Source organism: Botryllus schlosseri, chromosome 3 (genome assembly GCF_051294905.1).
Source record: "Botryllus schlosseri isolate E-star chromosome 3, Bs_hap1, whole genome shotgun sequence".
Taxonomy (NCBI): Eukaryota; Metazoa; Chordata; class Ascidiacea; order Stolidobranchia; family Styelidae; genus Botryllus; species Botryllus schlosseri.
Window position 1 is genome coordinate 31,657,160 of NC_137238.1, and position 24,613 is coordinate 31,681,772.

Here is a 24,613-nt window from a genome sequence, read left to right on the forward strand (position 1 = left end):
ACACTGCTGGTGACAAAACTTGTTGCTTCATTCTGACAATGTTGTCTACATCACAATATTTCATCATGCACTTCTTGATATAAGAACCATGCAATGCCCACGCTGTCTTGCTTCAGTTGGGATATTGCGGGACGTTGAGTATAACACCATGTCAACCTATTTGTTTCATTCGAATGTTTATGACTCACAATGGTAGACGATGGGCTGACTACAACGGCAGGCCTATAAAGTCGGCGACAAGCTGTAAAATGTCAAATGATAAGTTTACTGACAGTGCAAACATCTACGACACAAACGAAGTGCAGGTTGCAAGAAAGTTTTAACTTTGTAAACAATTTTGACATTTTTTGACCTAACGCTACAATTTTGAGCTAATTTTGACTTTTTCTGACATGTCGAAAAAAAATCGGCCTATTGATAATTTTCGTTGGATTCATGGCGTGCCTGAATCGATTCACGGAGTCTCCAAAAATAAAAATTCCATCATTCTAAGATAGCGTAATGGTCAAGCGTCTGGCTTCTTGAGCGGTAGGTCGTGGGTTCAATCCCCGACCGAGGCAGACCAAAGGCCTGATTAATAACACTGGCATCCATTGCCTCCCCGCTTGGCGCTCAGCATTGCCGGGATAGCATGGAGTGACGGTGCAAGACTTAAAAATCCTTAAAATGCTATATCAAGTATACAACGTTCTATTCCTATATCGTTCGTACCAGATTGTAGGCGACATGTTAACATAAGTTCTTTTCAGATGCTCTTGTGCGACCGGCTACACTTCGGATAATGTAACCTGTGTCAACATCAATGAGTGTGGTAATGTAGCGATATGCGACAATGTCACGCAGACATGCAGTGATACTGAGGGATCCTTCAGGTAATGTTGCCTTTAAACTTTTAAATTATGTTTGTGTTTTGTATGCGATTATAAATAATCATAGGCGCCGACTTACGAGGTTACCAGGTGGCGCAGCCACCTCGTGACCATATTTACGAGGTGGCGGCCACCTCGTACAAAATGCTCAAACGGTCAAGTGATTTGTGACCAGTAAATAGTAACCAGGCGAATCGATGCGACCTCGTTAGGGACGTCTACGAATTCGATACGCGCGTGTGCCAGGCGCGTAGCCACGTGGGTTTCGGGGATCGAACGCAAAACCCTGTCATTTTGAAATGATCATTCTAAATCTAATATTCAGTTGCAATTCAATAATTGTTATCAGTGTTCCACGCGGCCGATTTGCGAGAAACATGTTGTCAATTAGCGTGAAGAGTCTGTGATGATCTTCCACTGAGATGGTCACGAAATTAGGTCATTCATTCCCATGCGCTTGGCAATCTTCGCTAGCCTGATTTATCGCGTCTAGAACAAGCTGGTTCCGCAGGCTTGAACATGAACAATCGCATCTGCAATAAGCCCAGTTCATACTATGTCATCGCTTGCCTGACAATGCGGTCGAGTTTACGCTAATTAGTGATTGTTTTATGTCATTGATTAAAAAGCAACATCGCAAAACTGAATAACATCGAATCGCTGCAAACAGACTTTAACGTGCGTAATTGATTCCTACTAATACTTCATCGTAACGATCAGAAGATGTATATCATGGCTTGAGTTCTGAAAGACGACAGAGGTTTGAAATCAGTGCCATCAATTCCGGACATTCTGATTGGCGAAAACTGTCGCCGAGACTGCGTAATACGCGCATGTATTTAATTGTTCATCAGGGATCAGGAACTCGCTAATTTACAGCCCTCCCGGACTCTTTGGCAAGCTTATCATACGCCTAAAATCGTCAATACGAAGTGATTGTATGATCGCCATATACACATGTACTTAACCGGAATTGAACTGATGCTATATTAGTAAATTTGAAAAAAATCCAAATCCAACTACGCGCCTTGCGTGCGATGACAAGCACCATCCTAGATCTCCTCTCCCGATCAGGCGCCCAAATAGACGTTCTGCTATTCTGAATTCTAAATTATGTGCGCCCATATTAGTTTACAGAACCATTCGTGAGCTAGCTAGCTTCGTGATAGTCTTGGTAATCGGAACGCGAAGTTGAAGAGCGTGTTGGTGTGTGCTTGCAAATTGGAATTCATTTCTGCGCAGATTCGTTTCTCTAACAAGGCTTTGCCAGTGACATTTATTGGGAATTGCAGCAATACAGCTCAAACACCGATATAATGAGAAAAGAATTTGTGCGACGAAAGCTACTCAATACTGTGTCAGACTCAAAACCCATTCGTGGCGATACTGATTAGAATACACACTTTCTTTATTTGCCATCATCCATATTTCTTGTTATCTACTCGATAAATTCGTACTCCGAAATTGTTGCGCAAGGTCATTTTTTAGTGTTCCTTTCATTATTTGCGTGCAGTAGGCCATGTCATTGCCAAATATTGATGCATCTCAAGATTCTGGGTGGCACATATTCTGATTATATTCGATTCGTGTGAACAGGGAACCTTCTACATCCCGATAAACTTGATTGCTGGATGTACTCGTATCGAGAACAACAATATCGAATATTAAACTATTAAGCATTTGGTAGACAGTGGATTTCTATTGATAAGATCGCGGCATGCGCCCGGAAGTGGAATTAATTCTAGCCCAGGGGTGGCCAACCTGCCGCCGTTGAAGGAAATTTGTGCGGTCGTCAACACGTCATTCAATTAGTATGTGTTGGCGGCCGTCGACATGCCAATTGAATTCACGAATTGGCCGATGAACTCCCGAAACGCTTCGCGAACGTAAATCGGCAAATGCACCAATGCCGCCCAAATCGCTGTTTTAGTCTGCAAACAATCTCCGCGATGCGAGTTGGTCAACGCGACGCCACAAACCACAAGAGACAATTACTGATTGGCTGCGCGATTTCGCGTTTGTAATAATCATTAACGTCTGCTTGAAATATTCGAGAGTTGTGGTGTTACTTGCAAGGTAGTGTATTGTGTATTTCGTTACTCACACGGCGCATTACGCGTGCATAACATTGATGCAACTCCAGATTCTCAGTGACATAAAATCTGATTTCTTTTCGATGCATTCCGTCGGACGGATTGGTTGCGTAGTTACATACTCTTTCGAATGATTCCATTCAATAACTCGACTGCATGGTTTGATATTAATGAGTGCAGGGCCGGTATTAAATGGATATTTGACGATATTAAAACGTCACGCGAATTGTTTAATGCCAGCGGCATGTAGTAAAGTGCGTTTTAGTTCGACGACGACGTCATCGGTATGGAACAATTATGACGTCACAAGACTTCGCCACCTCGCAAAAAAATAAAAGTCGGTGCCTATGTAAATAATCATGTTTAAATTTTGCGAAACTACCTCAACGACATAACATACGATGACTGGGGATGATTTGTAGTATTTGGTTGTCTCCTGGGATACGTGATCAGTCTGTTAATTGGGCCACGTATATGAATTTTTGTGAAAAATCAAAGAGATTGTTGGAAATCTGCTAGTGTGTGGTAAATTTAACACTTTACATTTAAAGAGCTTCTTGGAGGTACAGAACTTCAATATGCAATTCAAAAGTATATTCACATTGAAATGAACCCCGAATATTTTCGGATGACACTCGCCAGGGGTAATCGTCAGCAACTAGTGGAGAATTGGAAAGAACATAGAATATCAACAATCGTATCACAAAATATGACGTCACCAGCATGAAATTTCGAATGAGAGAGCGTTCAATGTACTATTTTTAGGTGGTACACGAACTCCTTTTGTTGACAAAGCTTTGGTTGGTGTATTTTGATAAAAGTCGACCCCAAGGCACTCAAAGGGAAGTGTGAACAGCCCCGCGAAATTTCATGCTGGTGATATCATATTTTGTGATACGATTGTTGATATATCGATGACATACAATGTTCTCTCCAATTCTCTACTAGTTGCTGACTATTACCCCTGACGAGTGTCAGCCGAAAATATTCGGGCTCATTTCAATATGAGTATACTATTCAATTGTATCGATAAGTAACAGCATCAAAGAGAGGCTCACGGATGATTAACACTCGTGTACAAGTATGCTTTGGTATTCTTTTCATATCTTGAAACAGTGACCCACCTTTTACAAGTGCTGGTCCATATTACTTCAGTGAGAGTCATTTTAAGCGCTGCTGTCATCTGGATATAATAATTGCCTACTTTTGAAACCGCAGTGCGTCAGACCTATGAAATGTATTCTCGTAGCTATCGTGTCCCGAGTAGCTGTGAAAATTGTTGAACACCAAAGATTCCTGAACTAGAATTGGCTAACTTACCGCTAGGACTATCGCAATCACAAGATTATATGTTGCTTTTTGCTTTTAGGTGTGATTGTAGAGATGGGTATTCAGCCGCAAATGGCTCGAGCACGTGTGAAGATATTGATGAATGTACGGAAAATACGCACAACTGTCCATCGGGTGCTTCTTGTTCCAACGAAGTCGGCTCGTTCTTGTGAGTTATAGTTCAGCTTCATGCCAAGGGCGGGTGTTTGTGAAATGTTTCCAATAACTGTGTAGCTATAATTCTAAATCTAATGTAATTGGGAAAAGTTAGTCTCTAGCTACTTCATCAAATTGGCCTTGGCTCAATGTCTAGTGTAACTGCCAGAGGTGATCAGTAACGAAGCGCTGCAATATTGAACTATATCAAAATCTTACCCACAATCATCCAGAGTTTAACTCCGCACTCGTGGGTGTGTTGTAATTCATGGTAGTTTTAGAGAATTTGATTATCTTTTTGGACTTTTACCATTTATTCCTGGATTTAGATTTGTCTTGAGAAAATTTTGCTCTACACCACCTATCAAGGTAGCTGGTGAAACATAGGAATGAATGGTGTGAGCCAATATGAAACTGCTCAGACACTAGCGTGTTAAAAGCAAATATATAAACTTATGAGTCCTCGGGAGTCAGCCTTACCTTGTGTCCGATTAATACCAGCAATCAGGAATTCCTTCGCAGTCTTGAAAGCCCAGCTTAAATAGCTAAAATTTTAGTGTATCGCCAATTTATTGGATTAAATTTAAAGTCGAAAAGGGATCGATTCTTTTACAGGTGTATCTGCGGACCTGGTTACGACTACAACTCAACGACCAACAAGTGCGATGATATCGACGAATGTGTAGACAACAACGGGGCTTGCAATTTTACTTGTGAAAATTCCGAGGGTAAGTATAGCCGGCTATATTTGTCTGGTATGTCTCTGAAGGCTGCCAATACTGTGGCTCTCAGCATTGTGGTGAACAAGAATGTTTTGTACATTTGTAATATGAACTATCGTATCACCAAATAAGATGTCATTTGGATGAAAATATGCATAGGCTACTTGAGACAGGTTGATGGCTTAAGCTCAATGTACTATTTTTAGGGTATACATTGACTTTTTTGTTGGCGCAAACTAGTTCGGTGGGTTTTGATGGAAGTCTACCAACAGAAAGAGTATGTGTATAGTCTAAACATGGTAAATTGAGCTTGAGCTATCTGTTTGCTTTGTTTATTCCAATTTTGATGCCTGTGTCTTTTCATATTTGGTGATACTACTGTTGATTAACAGTGTTCCTGTGAATTGTCTACCGGTTACAGACGGGTGTCAGCCGGGAATGTTAGGGTTTATTTCAACATGAATACACTATCCAGTTGTAATTAGTACTGCTCACTTTTCAAAACTTCCAGTTGTAATTGCAACCTTAAAAAATTTGCAACCGTCCAACTAGACTTAGTCTCGAAGCATCGGCAGTGTCGATAATGCAAATTACTGAATTTGAAATAGCTATGAAATATTGCTGCCCCTGGCTACACCACTGTTAGTGGTGATGACTCTGAGCTAGCAATCACTTCAAGAACATCACAATTCTCACCAGAAGCTACCGTAATTTTCCATGTATAATGCGCAAAATTTTACCGATTTTTTTACCCTAAAACAGGGCGGTTGCGTAATATACATGGGTACAGCAAGCCTTGAAAAAAATCTTCCTTGACCAAAAACTTGAAGTCACTCCTTTCTTCATGTTTGTTCCCAATCGCGCATCACCTCTAGCCATTGTGCCCCGTAATTCGTTTATAGAGCGTAACGCGCTGCCAAATACAGAAGCGTGTTGCCAATTAACGAAAAGCTTGTTGCCAATTAACGAGAGTCGTCTGCACAGCACGCGATCTCTTGCTGAGTTAGTTTGCCGTTTGTACGCGAGCGAAACTAGGTCGCTGATTGCTACAAGCGAGCGGCGTCAATCCTTGCCGACTCATCGCATAAACGACATGCCTTAACAATCGAGTACACAAGAGGCCATGTGCGTAAGCTATAGTCGCATCTCCTACAGGACTGGTGCGACCGACATAACCGTTGGCTTGAGCGATCGCATCTGTAATTGTACTAGGCCTCGTGCGCAAGATGTCGTGTGTCGCTAGCCTGAACTATCGCGTCGCCGGCCTCGCAGGCTTTGGCTGCTGTCTACTATCATTTAGAAACAATGCCGTTAATTGTATTATGATTAGCTATGGTTATGTCATGATTGTTCGACAGTGACATCGCAAAACAGAACAACATCGTGTACTAAAACACAGCTATTCATGTACTGCATATGCAGGGTGCGTACTATACATGAGTACAGGCTTTTTCCCAGAATATACACGCCATTTTAAGGGTGCGTATTATACATGGGGGCGTACTATATTCAGAAAATTACGGTACTCACTTAACAAAATCCCCAACCTGAACCAAAACTACTCAAAAACAGTAGCTAGTTGGTAATAGATTGGTATTTTGTACATTTCTGATCGTGATAAGTTCGGTATCAATTTGCCTTGACTAATGATCCCGAATATTTTTGTTTAATACAAATCACTCGAAATGTCTGATTCGCTTATGCGGATATATTCAGGTTCATTCAAGTGCAGTTGCGATGTCGGCTTCAGGATAGCCAGCAACGGATTCGGGTGTCTGGACATTGACGAATGCTCCGATCCAGCGAAATGCCAACAAGACTGCCAAAATACACCAGGTCAGTTGTATATTAGGATAATCAAGTGTGTGTGCTCAATCGTCATCGTTTATCACGATTTTCATCGCTTCAAAACAGGTAACACTTGGATATAGTGAAGAGTTTTTTTAATCAGACACCAAACTTGACCCCCTTCATTAGTAACAGCGCACAGTGGGTGATAATTACCAAACGGTAACATGAAATAGACAGGCTATTAAAATGCAGTAAAACTTGTCGGTAGTCATAATTTATGTGTTAGATCTTGGTCCTGACAACAGTATAGTGAGATATTTATTACATTAAAGGCACAAGAAACGTATTAAAGATATTGATGAAATCATTGCCAAAAATCTAATTACTGCAGGGACTCGATTAAACTTTTTCGAGTTGAATGTTATTTTCTTGCGTAGTAATTTTTATTTCATCACTGGCGCAGTAGCTCGACCTCAAGGCCCACGCATTTTAAAAGGTTTCAACTGCTAAACATGGCAGAAAGTCAATGACGTCCAAATCACGAGCGTGATTTTACATTGGCAACTCCAGCAAGTCTATTTCTTTTAGCGCATGCTGTGCTTGGAAAAACTGATTCGGACGTGTGTTAGGCAGATTCGTTCTCTATATGTGCGGAAGTATTTATATTTATAAAATTTATATATTTTAGAGGGAGAGTGTTTGAAGCTAACATTGTTATGACGCTGTCAGCATTGTGTGTTCTGGAGTTGAACCGAAAGTAGAATCTGCAAGTCTATAAATGGATCACTGCTCACAACTTCATCTCTCCATCCTGTTCTAAGAATGGGGACAACCGACTTTTTTGAAAATTGTTTATTGAGGATGAGCCAGCTTCTGAAATCTTGCCAATGTTTCTGACGCATGCCCGATATCAGAAAATCAATGGTTGGTTTGCTTTGAATAAACTATATATTATTTCCATATTCTCACTATATAATCAAGCACCTGTAGCGTCCCTGATACGGCGTCACGTACCTAACAGGGAAGCCGGTGTGTTCCTGGGCTCCGGACCTCGTCGCTCTGCGATCGCCGCCTGCTGCGCGCTCGCTACACGAAACGCCTAACACAGTACACCAGTCCATACGGTTATAATAAGATTATATTCCACGACACAGTACTCAAAACAGCGTTTCACACTAGACTCATATTACACAATATACACAGCGATACATACAAACTGATAACGTACAAAGACGACCTAACAATACCAGAGACAGGCCTACACACAGCGCACAAGTTCACACAAACCGTATTCCGACAGCTAGGCCTAAACCTACACCAGCAGCAGCGTTTCCATCTACAGGCGAGGGACTAACTACGGGACAATATCACTCCCCAGATGCTAGCACAGCATCGTCCGTGATCTTTCCATGCCCCAGTCAATCTGTCTGAACATAGATTCTGACAGGATACATCCACCTCAAGCCTACAAATACAATGCCAACTACCTGCTACTTCACACCCTAACTGTCTAATGCAACTACTTCATGCTGCTGTTCCCGACTACTCATACTTCACGCTACCAAACACAGAGACATACTCACTCACATCCAGCTTCAGCCACGCTCTCAGCCAACTCTCCCATCAACCAAGTCAACACGCGGTCTCCAACCATACCACGCGCGACGTAATTTCTAAACGGTAAATATCGAACATTCTAGAAACCCCGGGATGCCACACTACCCCGGCCTATTTTGATTGAGATTTTCTCAAACAAAATCGAAATCACCAATAGCTTCATTCCAGAACAGTACGCTCAAGTCCACAAACAACTTGCAATAAACTGAGTACGCTTGGCCTCGCAGCCTGCTCTCCAACATCAAAGTCCGTCGCACAAGTTCCAACAGCATTCCGCAGCTCTTGCTATCCACCGTCCAAGCTGCCCTCGTTCGAATGCGATTCCACCGTCAACTAATGACACTTCCCGGAATGACACGCCCGATTCTCCGCCGCCGACACACACACGAACTTGTTAATGTCTCCACAGTGCCTGCGCCCACACTGCGCTCCGTCACAGCCCACACCCGGGCTACCAGCTGCGACGTAATGCTCCACTTGACCAGCATACACATTTATTGAAGCTTCCGCAATCAACGTCAATTGCCCAGTTTTCCTCAGCCATCCGCCTCCATACTGTACTCCGCCAGCACATAACCCCGAGGCTCAGTCGCATCTTCAAGTGCAAAACTATTCCAGCTGCCGGTTACAATTTTCCATAACCAATCTACTCAATATAATCAGCCTAGGCTTCTTAGCCAAAGCAGTATACAAGTGCTCGCTCGTTCCCATTGTTTACGTCATAACGAATGCACCGAACACTCGGTAACCGCGACACAATGACAAATAGCGCTTCCAAACAAGCATTATAGTCCAAAATGCTTCATCTTCCATATACCGATACACGATAGTCGACATCGAGATATACGCAACAGAGGCAATCGCAAAGATAAACAAGATCCTGGCGTGCTCGCCAAATTGTAGCGTCCCTGATACGGCGTCACGTACCTAACAGGGAAGCCGGTGTGTTCCTGGGCTCCGGACCTCGTCGCTCTGCGATCGCCGCCTGCTGCGCGCTCGCTACACGAAACGCCTAACACAGTACACCAGTCCATACGGTTATAATAAGATTATATTCCACGACACAGTACTCAAAACAGCGTTTCACACTAGACTCATATTACACAATGTACACAGTGATACATACAAACTGATAACGTACAAAGACGACCTAACAATACCAGAGACAGGCCTACACACAGCGCACAAGTTCACACAAACCGTATTCCGACAGCTAGGCCTAAACCTACACCAGCAGCAGCGTTTCCATCTACAGGCGAGGGACTAACTACGGGACAATATCACTCCCCAGATGCTAACACAGCATCGTCCGTGATCTTTCCATGCCCCAGTCAATCTGTCTGAACATAGATTCCGACAGGATACATCCACCTCAAGCCTACAAATACAATGCCAACTACCTGCTACTTCACACCCTAACTGTCTAATACAACTACTTCATGCTGCTGTTCCCGACTACTCATACTTCACGCTACCAAACACAGAGACATACTCACTCACATCCAGCTTCAGCCACGCTCTCAGCCAACTCTCCCATCAACCAAGTCAACACGCGGTCTCCAACCATACCACGCGCGACGTAATTTCTAAACGGTAAATATCGAACATTCTAGAAACCCCGGGATGCCACACACCGATATCAGTTCTGGTTTATAATCCCAAGTTTATATAGTGCAGCCTACGAATGGATCAAGATATTGAATGCGGCCCGCGAGCTAAAAATTTCGTCCACTTCTGCATTAAATGAGGCATTGATGTCCTAGCTAGCATGAAATTATCAGCGTTTGCTATAACTTATCGCAATTGCAAGCCAGATATTTAGCGTGACGTTCATAGCTGGAGCTGCCGTTAAAATATGTCGGTGTCGGGATGGATCCAGTATGAGTTTGCTGACACATTTGCGCAAATTTGAGTTGGAATATTGAATTTTTCGCGGTGCCCGAATGTAAAAAGTTGCCTGCAATCGAAGCAATTTTTAAACTTCAAAACCGATTTGCGCGACAGGAAACTACAGTTGCTCGTGCTACGAAGGATTCGTGGGAGAAGGTGATACCTGCAAAGCAAACGCTACGTGCACAAACGCAACCTCAATCGATTGCGTCAACGCGGATTGCTATCTCAACAGCACAAACCAACCCAACTGTCTATGCGAGTCAGGTAAACGTGCGCTAGTCGGATTTAGAATGCGACAAAAATCAATCGCAAATTATACTGTGCGAGCTGAGAGTACTCTAATTTGGTGGCTCCAACATTCGTTTGTGTGTTCGATGCAGTTTAAGAGCCTGACAAGATAGTTCATCACTTTCTTAGTGCAGTTTTGACAGTCCGTGTGCCTGTGTGGTCATGAGTCACTGATGATTAATTGTGGCCTTCTAATTGTGGCTATGATTATTCGGTAGTTTTTTTTTCTGAACGAATCGATTCAATTACTTGAAAAGCACAATGCGTGACTTTAGCCCAATATCTGACATGTAAAGTATAATCTGTCTTTGTTGAATTTTTCTGCTTCAATGCTAATATTGTATTATCTGGTCTTTCAAACTAGAATCCTTGAAAAAAAATGATTTCGTTTAGAATTTGTCTTGATCTATGTTGATCTCCTGAAAATATTTAGTCTTCCGGACAAAAATCCTTGAGTGCTATTTGGCGACTATCGTCTTACAGAAATGAGTAACACCTATTCCCCGTGTTACTATTGTTAGGTTTTGAAGCCGTGAACGGCACCCACTGTGAGGACATAAAGGAATGCGACACGGGAGATGTCTGCGGTGCGGATGCGTCTTGCACTGAAGAGAGCCCGGGCTATGCTTGTTCCTGTAACAGCCGCTACGTCGACGTCGCTGGCTCCGATTCCAAAACAGTCGTTACTTGCAGACGTAAGTACGCAGTTGTCAGTTTTCTGAAAGCATTTTTGAATAATTTTAATTGAAGAATTCTATGATGCATAATTTATGTGTCCGATGCTGTTTTCATATGTCACAAAACGAACAAGTTGCAGTCGGAATTGACCAAAATTACCCGAGAAGTATGCGGTTTTGAATCCCCTTGGTTGCAAAGTCTTTGAAAATGTATCGCGACTTGGTTCTGATTACGACCGTTAAATTAGATTTTCTTTGTTTTCCGAAAGGTTGTGAGCAGGGTTGTAACCAAGTCACATGGTTCCAAGCCACAAGACGATATCAATTTCATAGTTTTGACTCGAGTCAAGTCATGTTCAATTCACTACCGATTCAAGTCCAAGTCATCGAGTAGAGGGTCGAGTCTGAGTCATGGTATTATGACTCGAGTCCAAGTCATTGTGTGGACTGCTCAGTTTCCAGATAAAGTATCGGTAAACCCACTTTCTATAACCATGTTTAGTGATATCCAATGGTTCGCATTTAAAATATACTTGGTTTCCTAACTTCTAGCAGTTTCTGGTCGCATTTTCAAGTACCAGTACCAATAGACGAAATCCCAATAGGGTGGTTACATTACTATTCCTCGAAATTACAATGAAATGTCGGTCTTGGCCGTCTGAGTCTCGAGTCATGTGACTTGGTTCGAGTCATGCGCAATGACTCGAGTCCAAGTCGAGTCAATCAAGTCATTTCCGTATTTTGAGAAAATGACTCGAGTCAAGTCATGACTCGAGTAATTACAACCCTGGTTATGAGAATTTCTGCGTTGCCGTGAGCCTAGAAGCTTCGAGGTCAACCAGATCTTATTTCGTCTCATTATCTGCTTTCTGTTGACCTGTCGATTTTTTCGTAATTGAAGGAGTGGTAGCGCCTACCGTCGTGGAACCTACCGGCTCAAATCTCGGAGACGATTTCGCGTATATTACCTGGACCAATGGTGATTTGGTGGACAACACACGGTAAATATCGCGTTTGGGATTAACGCGACTGTGTAGTGAAAATAAACCTTATTTGTGACTATATCAGGGTCCTGCTGGCTAAGAATACATTTTCAGTCTTAACTGACACACTGATTAGTAAGGGCTGGGAAAAATCGATTACCTGAGTGATTTGATTCTAAACCGTGTATTAGGCTTCGAGTCAAGTGCTCCAGTATCACTGACAATGATTCCATAAGTTCTGCCACTGCACTTTGTGGCGATATTGAGGGTAGGTGGCAATGTCACAGAAATATCAATTCCACTAATGGGGATAGCATCGAGCTACACTTTTTGGACACTTTTTGTGGCAAATACTATAGTCTTTTCTAATCAAGCCATCATGCCTCGTGTAGTCATTACTTTTTTTAACATTGCATTTAAATTCCTCTGTTATTAAAGGGGCACTGCGCTCTAAAAATGATGTGGTCTCAAATTGAAGGGCAAAACGAAAGAAAAGTTTTGGCCGCAGCCGTTTTCTTCAGAGCGCCACCCCACCGTAACGGAGCTGTAATGTATTAAAATTTCCAGAGTTGCAGCACGTTCCGGTAGTCACGCAGAGATCAAACTTTACATAGTTGTCAGCCGATGTTATGAAGGAAATAGAATACACTAGGCCCGTTTTTGACATAAATCTCCTGACGGGACATCTTCCGTTGAACGCAGTATCTAAACCACCTTGGCGTGTACGACATATTTCCTTCATAACATCGGCTGACAACTATATAAAGTTCGATCTCTGCGTGACTGCTGGAGCGTGCTGCAACTCTAGAAATTTCAATACATTACAGCTCCATTACGGTGGCGCTCTGAAGAAAACGGCTGCGGCCAAAATTTTTCATTTCGTTTTGCCCTTCAATTTGAGACCGCATCATTTTTAGAGCGCAGTGCCCCTTTAAAAACGATGCTGTTGCGAATAAAACCACCGTCTTTTTTTTACTAGAACGATAATTCTATTTTGATAATTTATTCGATCATTTCAGATTTAACAGCTTCAAAAGCATAGAAGCTATAAATTTTTGTTGTTAATGTATAATTTTAATGAAAAAAATTACAAAATTTGAAAAATTCGGTATTTTCTACTTGGTATTTGCTTTTTAAGGCTAAAGAACGTTTGTGACACATTGCTTCCTTTTCAGTGTCGTACTGGAACAAATGGATGATGCTGGCACGATAAATGGTACAGTTGTGAATGAAACGGTTGAAAGTACTGTGACCGTCTACAATTTCACGTCGCTGATGTTCAGGACGCAGTATCGAGGTTTGACTTTTCAATTTTTTTTCTAATTAGCCCTTTAGTTTACCAGCCTGCCATTTCGATCTCGCCTTCCGACACAGGCCGCCTTTTGTAATATCTACTTTTACTTATCGTTCAGTGTACATGCTTCCTTTTTACTTCACCTAGGCCAGGTGGGTGTCTGACAGATTTGAATTAAGTGTGAGACAAATGTAAATCAATTTTTGGTGTAGATTCTAAACGATTTTAAATCCAATCACACGCTCTAATATTAGCGTCATCTATTAGCGTCTAAATCCTATACATTATACATGAACGGAATCTGGATCATAATGCCGAATATTTAATGTGAATAATCAAAAATTCAAAACGTAACTGACAAATCCAGTATAATGCTCATTTACAGCACGGATAGAGTTAAATTTTGAACCCAATCATGTGCGGTAGTTATATAATTTTGAATTTGTTATAAAATATAATAGGGAATTTTCTTCAAATCGTATTGTCAGCCCCGTGGATCTGTTGAGCTGTCTACAAAAAGATGCAAAACAAATCTGACGCAATTCCAACGAGTAGAAGCATAGTTATTTGACTTTTTGGTTAATCGTTCTGGGATTACTCACCTTCCGCGCTATTTTTGCGATTCCAAAATTTTCAACTGCAATAACTTCGCTTCTACCGGTTGGAAATGAGAGAAATTTGTTGAGCGACCTTTTTTCGGCAACTTAACGATTTCATGGAGTTGGCAGTGGAATTTGGAAAAAAAAAAATTTTTTTATGATGAATTCTAAATTTCAAACTCTTTCGTTCACATCTACCAGTTGGAATCGAACTAAATTTGACCTGCAGCGTTATTTTAGGCAAGTCACAATCACACTAGCAACATCAACCGTAACGACATTTGAGTGAGTATACGGATATTATATATAATAAATGAACGTCCTTATAAAATAATGTGTAGTAGCTTTCCATCTCTATGTATGAGTTTTCCAAGGTCCTTGTCAAATGAGAATTTATACCTGACATAGTTTTTTATAATGCTAGAAGAGAATACATACTTTGGCACTTGGGCCAATTATGATATTACAAGATGTACCTCATGAAACAAGTAAAATCTTTTAAGAAAGAGCAGCAATTAAATCGCGATCATAACGCAGATATTATGATGGTTGTAGGTACACAAGAAGTAACTGCCAACCAGTGAATACATATGTATTGTCCGGATTAAATGAAGCTCCTTGTAAAATAATATGTACTAAGTATGATATATTTCTATGTGGGTTTGAAGATTCTTGGCAAATTAGAATTAATTTGTACCCGACATGGTTTTCAATAGTACTAGTGCAGAATGTTCACACGAAAGAGTACAGATGAATTGCTGCTTGCTAAACTTTTTGTGTAATCGATATTACTATATTTTCAAGTGTCTTTGTACGCGATTTACAATGATGTCTCCGGCGACCAGGAGCAGTTCAATTTCACCACCACGTTCACAATGTATCCGCCTGAGATATTGCGAGGAAATGTCACGACATCGACGATCGAAGTGAGTTACTGTACGAATTCGTCTGCAGCGGAAACCGAATTCTGGTACATTTCTCAATTTTCGCACCACGTATCTCAATCTCGGTTAATATTGTTGAGAGGCGGCTTAAAATAAGCGGTAAAATAAGAATATATCCGAACACTCTTTCGATCGGGTGTGAAATTTAACATTGGATTGACACGCCGTCAATTGTAATTGTTCTACTGGCGGTAAGTAACGAGATACTTTTACTTTTTTGATAGCTCAAGTAATGGTTACTCGAGTGATAACATATTCAAGTAGGGTACTCGAAAAAAGGCAAATTACTTTGTTACTAACCGACGGCCATACATTCGGTCATTTTGACAAATTTTGCAAATCTCACTGGCTGCTTGATGAAATTGCTCTCTTGGCTAGAAGACGCCGCGCACCTGATTTGGCTCAATTCCAATCTAGAACAATTGCCATAATGAAAGAGAGTTTTGGATTTATTGAGTTTCAAACTTTCTTCTCTCGTGGCGATGCTTCTACAGGTTTGAATTGAGCCTAAACTGTTGTGCGGTGTTTTATCAAGCAATATAACTGTTTTATCAAGTAGCCAGTAAAATTTGCACTGAAGTGTGCATGATCGTGACACAAATTTAAACGAGAAATACGTGCTCTATCACAGAAAGGGCTGAGGCTTATTAGGGTCCATAAATCATTCGATGCGTTGTCAAGTATTAGCCAAGTTGGCAATGAACACCATCTATACACATCGGTAAAAGTCTTAAATTTGAACCTTTCCTTCGACCTCACATAAAATTTTGCAACCTTAACTTGGTCAGAAATAATTTCACACGCGTCTACCATGAATATGGCAAAACAGGTTGTGACATCATTGGGCTTGGTGTGACGCCTTCAAAGAAATATTGATTTAATGAATTCACGCAGCTCTTTGTCACATGAAGGAGTTATTGAAACGGTAATTCTCCTTGGAAAAAGAATTGTTAATCGCAATATTTACAAGTGTATGAATTCATTATTCAAGAATACTAACTCTAGTGCAGGGGTTCTCAACTTGGGGGGCGTGAAACATCTGAAGGGGGGCGCGAAGAAGCAGTCACCTGAAAAAAATTGGAGCGCTATCTACCTCCAATACACGCGTGTTTCTCTCTATATAGATCAAATTTCATATTTTTTTATTCTCTCATCAACATTCACAACCGACCATGCCACCAAACAATCTGTTGGGGTTGCTACCATCCCAGTTGGATTTTGTGATATGACGATGAGGGGGGCGCGAAATTATTCATTATCAAAAAGGGGGGCGTGTCTAAAAAAAGGTTGAGGACCACTGCTCTAGTAATCAATGTTAAGAACCATTGATATCAATACTCAACTCGTATATGAGTAGGTTACTCGTATAAAAGCGTCCAGCCTTGATTGAGACTAAATGTTTTTCTATGATCACAGCTTTTACTTGAACGCCCGACGAACGGACCTTGTCCTGATATCTCGCTATCTTATCGCGCCGAAGACCCAAATGTCACCGGTGCCGACAGCACTGAGATGGATTCTGTGAGTGATAACCTTGACTGGTAACGTAACTGCGGAGTGTGATGGTACGTTTTTTTCCAAGACGGTCTTGTCTGCGTTGTCTCCCGGCATTACGTATAAGATCTCCGCTAAATGCGTGGATGAGGATGATGCCAGCGAAGAATCCGCAGAAATCTCGATACAAACAGGTAATCTGGTTGATGTACTCGTGTACTGCATGCACTTGGGTCCTGGACATGTATTTTACGGAGGCTATCTGCGACAAAGCACATCTACTTTGTTTTAAGTGCTCATGTTGGTTTTGCCAACTATCACTACAGGCTCAAGTGGCCCAAGTTATCACTTTTTTACACTTTTTATTTTGAACCTTAAACTGCGGTTTTAGAATAACTCTGCATCACTTTTACGTGTGAAGTTGTCATAAGAAGTACTCAACTTTTTGTTATGCCTACTTGAATAGCGGACAGCAGACATGGAGTGGCAAATATGATTTCGTCACAGTGAATATAGTCCATCTTAGTTTTAAGCTACCGTTTTGCAATCTAGCATTTGCCTATCATATCACAGCCCATGGCATGTTCTAATCTGGAAATTGTGCTCTGACTTTTTTGAGCGTTAGGCTTGTTTTAGCAGACCGCCGAAGCGTTCTGGACAAAAGACATGAAATATATTTTCCGCTTTTTAGAAGTAGTATTTGTATTCCTCTTTCAATTTCCAGTATCATGCTTTGATTTCTGATTAGTTCAGTTGTGTTGTCTGGAGAACATGCATGTTGAAGCATAAACGCGAGAGTAGTAATGCCTCTATTTTCGAAAAATAAGGCTACGCTAAGGGCGTAGATAGTAAAGTTAGCCGATCCGGGATAATGATCATCATGTGATTAAAAACTGCTGATCAGGGCGCATTTCAGGCGCAGATATTAAATTTGGCTGGTCCGGAAGAATGTTAATCGTGTGATTAAATACTGCTAATGGCGACGCATAAAGTTGAAAAAGGTTACGAGCGATGGTTAGTGGAAGTGTCCCGAGTTTTCATTCAAGTGACGTTATCTGGTTACACCATAATGCGAAAACGCGCTATAGGCTTTCAGTTGTTAATTTGTTGAATGGAACAGCAGCCTGCTGATAATGATACTTCCACTGTAATAGGTAGAATTATCATTATTGCTAAATGAAAGTTGTGTCCAATTATTATGGTACAGGTAATAAACAAGTTATAGAATATTGATATCGCCCTGCAATGATTGGTGCATAATTCGCTGATTGTTTAGCGAAGCCATTACCTAAGAGACAATCGACACGGTCATTATAGGAAATATTTGTGCGTAAGAATTGTACGCAATGTACGCAGTTTTTACAGATAACTAGTTCCAGTTTGTTACATCATGAGATTAACATTATAACTTAATGCGCTGCGATCAGCCGATTTTCTTAATCCTGGGTTGATAAATCCTAACACAGGCGATAATCGGCTTTATTGCTAAGACAACTTTAATATCTCCGCCCTATGTGGCATTTTTACGATATATCATATTCTTTTATTAACGTACACTAATTGCGCAAAGTGTTAACACCGTATCCAATGCAACTTCTCTGTATTGCTTTTCACCTAAGATAATATGGCCGCCGCAATGTCCCTGTTCAATATATCTCAAATTTTCCATTCGAATCAAACTGACACGGAATTCAATATTGTAACCCAGATATCGATAAATGTTTGTCAACTGGTGCCGATTCTTACTGCAAAAACGATGGCGTTTGTACGAAAACGGGGTTCAACATGGCAGAATGCAATTGCACTGGAACGGGTTATAGCGGATCTACATGCGAAGATGGTGAGATTCATTGCTTGAGTTTGAGTTGTTTTTGAAATCAATCATTTGTATAATGCTTTTATTAATATTGATGAGTGGATAATTACCTAAACGCGGTATAAATGCCTACTTCATTAATACAAGGGTTACTGCCATTGCAATTATAGCCAATTGGGAAGTGTTTTTAATAAAGGCCTTCTAAAAAAAATTGTGTTTTTTTCAAGTTGTAAAATTATGCCATAAATGTGTAAAAACATTTTGTATGAGCCTAGGGACAATTACAACCCGATTCAGCCGACGTATATCGATATAGTCGGTTCAACAGCAATAGTACGTAGTCAAAGAGCTATTTTTACCCTATATTCAATGTCAATGTCAATCCACTATGACGTCACAATTGAATATTCGTGACGTCATGGCTTTAAAAAAGGTATAAAAAACATGTTTTAAATTAGGGCCTTGATTTAAACATGTTTGTTCTAAATTGTTTTTGTTTTAAATGAAACCCTATATGCCATCAGAAATCATAATTCAAACTGCGTTGCCGAAATCTACGTCGCACAGTGTATTTTCATCGTTAATTAGTCTGTTGTGAAATTTTATTTAGCATAAGCACCTGCTACCGTGTTAGAAGGAAACGGGTCAAATGAAACTGAACAATGAGATTCGGAAGTGAATTTGGCACGTAGTGTAAATGTTCCGATTGGTCCTTTCAAAGTAGCCTACAGGGTTGTATTGAATCGAGTCACGATTTTTTGGTGACCCGACCTGACTCGAGCCATTATTTCGAATGTGTAAAATGACTCGACTTGTTTGTTTTTGTATTGTAAAGAGAAAGACATTTCATTGTGACTTCGATGAATAGTAAAGTCACCACATCATTGGTATTTCGTCTATCAAGCCTTATACTTGGAAAATAGAGCCAGAAACTGTTAAGACTGTGGAGCATTACTATATTATGAATGCAAGCCATTCCATATCACTTGAGCAGAGTCGAAAAACATGGGTTGAGCTGAATTGAACTGAAAACTGAACAGTGAACATAATGACTTGGACTCGAACTCGAGTTGAAACACTATGACTCTACTAAATGTCTCGGTGGTGAATTGAAAATGACTCGACTTGACACGCAATAAAACTATAAAAGTGAGATTGACTTGTGAATAGGAACCTTCTGACTTGGTTATAACCCTGCTGGCCTATCCTTGAATTATTGAAAAGAGTTATGTCGAATCAAAATACTTTAAATTGATGCGTACATTACGTCAGCTCTCTTTGAGAGTAAAAGTAGTACATGTCTGATTATGATATGCATGAAATGGTACCGTACGTAGCGTATGTGTAGCAAACTTTTCTCACCATTTCATGTACCGACCCGTCATGTAATTGACAGATATCGACGAATGTGCAATAAATGCTGATCCTTGCGGTGATACTGGAATCTGTACCAACCACGCCGGCTCATATAACTGCACTTGTGCATTTGGATACACAGGAGGAGTGGGTGTCCCCTGCACCGGTGCGATATTCACATAAGCTTCTCTTTTGATGAAGTTTTCGTAAATTTCATTGCTAGTTTGTGCACTGTGTGTGTGCTACTATTTGTTAAATGTGATATTTTCTGTAATATACATATATTTCTTTCTCAATTCCGTATGTAGATCTTACCTATAAAGTTAACAGGATAAAATTCCCTTATGCTCGTTGGTATGCAAAAGTACTAGCTTTGAGTTGAAACTCAACTTCAATTTGGTTTCCCTTGCCCAGTGCGTATGTGGGTTTTAATGCTTTCATGGTCCCACCTTACTCAACTGTAGAAGATATACTGCTATTATGGGAGATCTAAAGCTTCTTTTCAGCAAGCTGTCATGTTAATTACTTGTCCAATTAACAGATATTGACGAGTGTGCGGCAACTGACGATCCTTGTGGCGATACTGGAAGCTGTGTTAATCGCATCGGCACATATAACTGCACATGCTCATCGGGTTACGAAGGCGGAATCGACGGCCCTTGTGATGGTGTGATATTACTCTAACATGCATGGTTACTCTTATGAAGTACTCTCAAGTTATTATCATGCATAGCAGTTTGTTTGGCTGTGTCTTCCTAGGTTAGGCGGGAGATGTTTTGGTACATTCTCAATCCCGTGCAGTGAACATCATAACTTGGCTGCAGATTTGAACGTGAGCCTGGTCTGTTTGGCTGTATGTACCTTTGTGCTTATAATTAAAATTCGAATCCCAACGTTTCAGGTACTGTCATTCTGCCTATAGTCAAAAAATCACCCTTGGATTAAGACCGACCCCCATTGCTTTTAGACCATGCTCACATCGCATTTGGCCTCACTTACTGGTGATTTATAATGATATCAAGATGCATTTTATCATTTTTTGCTCGATCCTGTAACCATTGCATTTTATCATGCAACGAGACAAACTCTGAATCAAAAACTCAAACACTGTATTGTTAACACTCGCTACATTTCACCCCTTTTCCTTCTTTAAAATGTTGAACGCATTGGCACAGCCCTACTTCTATCGGAAAATTGAAATCAAAGTAGAAATTTTTTCATCTTTCAATGTTTTGAGGCCTTTTACCCGTACTGCCTGAAATGGAATTGAGAGTCAATTCAATGTTGATATCGCTTAAGATATATTCAAATTTTGCTAAATTCACTGCTACTTGACAATATTTTCAAATGGAAGGTTGGTGCTAATGCGCGAAATATTCTGACATCCACGATTTGGAATCGTATGTAGTATCATTCCTAAACTCCACCAAATTTTCGTACTATGAAGTGAATAGCAGGATATAGGACATTAGAAGAGGGTAATTTCCTCCTGTTTCATCAATCAAATAGGCCACAAATATTACTAGTAATTAGGTGGATTCAAAGCTTTATTTTATGCTCAATTTCATGTTTATCGCTTGTGCCATTGACAGATACTGACGAATGTGCGGCAACTGACGATCCTTGCGGTGTTACCGGCAATTGTACCAATAGCGTTGGCTCGTATAACTGCACTTGTTCACCGGGTTACGAAGGAGGAATCGGTGGCCCTTGCAATGGTGTGATTACTCTGCGATACATTGTTATGGTTACACTTGTGAAGTATTCTTAAGTTTATAAGTTGCCTTATTTGAGAGAATGGGCTGAATATTAAGATTACACGGTACCGGTAATGGCAAAATATAATATATACACCGGTACTGCAATATGCGAAATGGTAGATGGATCTACGGTAAACTAACCAAAGTGATGGAAATGCTAGTACGATTCCGATAATCCAATCAAAGCATTCTCCTACCCCTACTTGAGCTACACTTGACTTTACGGTAACATATTGCAATAATTTTGCTCCTTGTTTTTTCGTAGTTGCTGTCACTACGACTACAGAAGCACCAACAACTTCTATGTACCAAGACACTACAACGGAAGGCACCAACGTAACCACGGCCTTGAACGGCACTCAAACAGAATCCACCACACAGGCTTTGAATGACACTCAGACTGAAACTGCTACTCCGGCTTTGAATGGCACTCAGACAGAAGCCACCACAGTTCCTACAAACGGCACAGCCACCACCCCTGCTTCAAATGAGACTAAGACAGAAGCCACAACTCAGGTTTTAAATGCCACTGAGACGGATGGCACAACCACAACTCTTGCTCCAAACGCCACAGCATCATCCACTACAACCTTGGCTTCAAATGACACTGGAACCCAAGCTGGAACCACAGCACCTGCTGGTACGGTACAGACTGAAGCCACGACTGAAAGCCAGGCGTCAAGCACCACATCAACTACTGAAGCTGCGACTGTGGCCCCCAGCACGACAGTGCAACTGGAAACTACAACTTCCAGCGTGACTACCGCTGTAGCTACGACCACACCAGAACCAGCTGTTGAACCCGCAGGTAATTTTATGTGAATTCCTGACACCGTATATGCCGAATTAAGTGACAACTCACGGTAAATTTCATTTGAGCGACAAATAAGACTAACAGTATAGAATAACAAGGGTTGAAATTCCATTGTATATCACTTACCTGGCTCACAAGGAGTAGAGTCAGTGGGGGAATGTATGTACTGCTCGTGTACCATCTAAAAACAGTCCATTTAATGCTTTCTTATTAAAAATTTCATGCTGGTGACGTCATATTTTGTGAAACGATTGTAGTTATGTGATGTACTTTCCAATTTTCTACTAGTTCCTGACGATTACCCCTGACGAGTGTCAGTCGAAAATATTCGGGTTTATTTCAATATGAGTATACTTTTCAATTGTAGGCTACTGTCTGTACCTCCAAAAAGCTATACAAATTAGGATTTGGAACAGTATGATGTAACAGTTTGAAGCACAGATCTGGCAACAAGCAAGATTTCAGCTTGAATATGGAAACAGTAACTTTAATTGACGACGACATACTTTGCTATATTGGCATGTCGCTAGACAAGGAAGGTACAGATATAGCCTTGTAAGGCTTTCTGAGTCCTCCACCACCCCTCCATGCAATCTCAGTAATGTTGAGCGGCTAGAGGGAAAGCCATAGATGCCAGCGTTAATAATCAGGTCTTAGGTCCGACCCGGCCGGGGATTGAACCCACAACCGACCAAGAAGCCGGACGTTCCACCATTACTCTATCTTGTCTTGTTGGCGTATATCTCTAATTCCATAGTTTGAAATTGTGCGATTTACCGGTGTTTACTAAGTTTTTTCGTGTACTTTTCCCAGTTGTGCGCGTCAGCGTCAAAGTAACTTTCCAGTTGCCATGCAACTCTAGCCTGATTGCGGATACTTCGAGCGCCTACTATCAGAATTATTTGGAGATTTTCCGGAATGTGGTAAGTATAAGTTTTTCAAACGTCCAGTTGTTATTTTAAATGACGGTCACATCAGGATTTAACGAGTTCGTGTACCACCTAAAAATAGTACATTGAACGCTCTCTCATTCAAAATTTCATGCTGGGGACATCATATTTTGTGATACGATTGTTGATATAGAATGTTCTTTCCGATTCTCTACTAGTTGCTGACGATTGCCCCTGAGGAGTGTCAGCCGAAAATATTCGGGTTCATTTCAATACGAATATACTATTCAATTGTATATTGAAGTCCTGCGCCTCCATGAAGCTCTTCTAATTGAATTTCGTGTCTATTCTGTCATGTTCGTACGTGCATCAATTCATGTTTTTCTGTAATCCTGCCATATCTCACCTGATGTTTTCCACTTCATTTTGCTATTGATCGTTATTTAGTGTTACCACCTTGTGTACTAGGGTCAATGACCACGGTGCAAATGGCCGTCAGGCGATAAGCCCCAATTTTTTTGTTGAATTGATAACAACAAAGTATCGACGGGGCAGGTTGCCCACCCCTTGTCTAATTAGACTGAGTGTGATTGAGACATTTGCATCTACATCCGCTGTAGTCGCATTAATGTCTGCTTCGAATAAATCAGCGTTGTGTGTAATCGGCATACCGTTTTTCTATTTCAGACGTTCGCCCTCTTCAAGTTTATCGGCAGGCCCGTTAACACTTTGGCAAGAGTCACCTTGACGTGCGGTAGCGTGGTCGCATCCGGCGAGGCGGAATTGCCAGCCAACACCACGGCTAGCTCCAACGAAACGCAAGCCGAAATACAAGACGCGATCGCAAATAGCAACGTGTCTGGAATCGCGGAGAACAACGTTACTTCCGCTGAAGTAACCGGTGGGTTGATTGCATTTGTCGGGCATTCCGAGATTTGGGATTCAGTTATGTTGTTATAACACAGATCAAAGGTTTTCATGTAACAATTACAATTCGAATGTCTATTATTATTAGAACAACATATGTATATATTTCATACAAATACAGGATTGAATAGTATATTCATATTGAAATGAACCCGAATATTTTCGGCTGACATCCGTCAGAGGTAATCGTCAGCAACTAGTAGAGAATTGGAAAGATAAAATAACAACTTTAACGCAAAATATGAGTCACCGGCATGAAATGGAGCTTTCAATGTTCGGGTTCTTTTCAATATGAATATAC

The 24,613-nt window shown here is 41.0% G+C and overlaps 1 protein-coding gene across 6 annotated transcripts in view; it reads left to right on the forward strand.

Annotated features, from left to right (window-relative positions):
• The window catches only part of LOC145435012 (uncharacterized), a 544,696-nt gene that overhangs the window by 508,087 nt on the left and 11,996 nt on the right, over window positions 1-24,613 (forward strand). For 3 of the 6 annotated variants that reach the window (XM_080312269.1, XM_080312263.1, XM_080312267.1), the window contains 18 exons: window positions 750-872; window positions 4,332-4,460; window positions 5,063-5,175; window positions 6,886-7,005; window positions 10,582-10,734; window positions 11,280-11,453; window positions 12,337-12,436; window positions 13,594-13,715; window positions 15,116-15,237; window positions 16,672-16,776; window positions 16,838-16,943; window positions 18,458-18,589; window positions 19,962-20,087; window positions 20,463-20,588; window positions 21,514-21,639; window positions 21,947-22,489; window positions 23,309-23,418; window positions 24,073-24,286. In XM_080312269.1, coding sequence (XP_080168395.1) covers window positions 750-872; window positions 4,332-4,460; window positions 5,063-5,175; window positions 6,886-7,005; window positions 10,582-10,734; window positions 11,280-11,453; window positions 12,337-12,436; window positions 13,594-13,715; window positions 15,116-15,237; window positions 16,672-16,776; window positions 16,838-16,943; window positions 18,458-18,589; window positions 19,962-20,087; window positions 20,463-20,588; window positions 21,514-21,639; window positions 21,947-22,489; window positions 23,309-23,418; window positions 24,073-24,286 — 2,744 coding nt within the window. The remainder of the gene's footprint in view (window positions 1-749; window positions 873-4,331; window positions 4,461-5,062; window positions 5,176-6,885; window positions 7,006-10,581; window positions 10,735-11,279; window positions 11,454-12,336; window positions 12,437-13,593; window positions 13,716-15,115; window positions 15,238-16,671; window positions 16,777-16,837; window positions 16,944-18,457; window positions 18,590-19,961; window positions 20,088-20,462; window positions 20,589-21,513; window positions 21,640-21,946; window positions 22,490-23,308; window positions 23,419-24,072; window positions 24,287-24,613) is intronic. The other 3 variants (XM_080312265.1, XM_080312266.1, XM_080312268.1) reach the window with 3 other exon arrangements.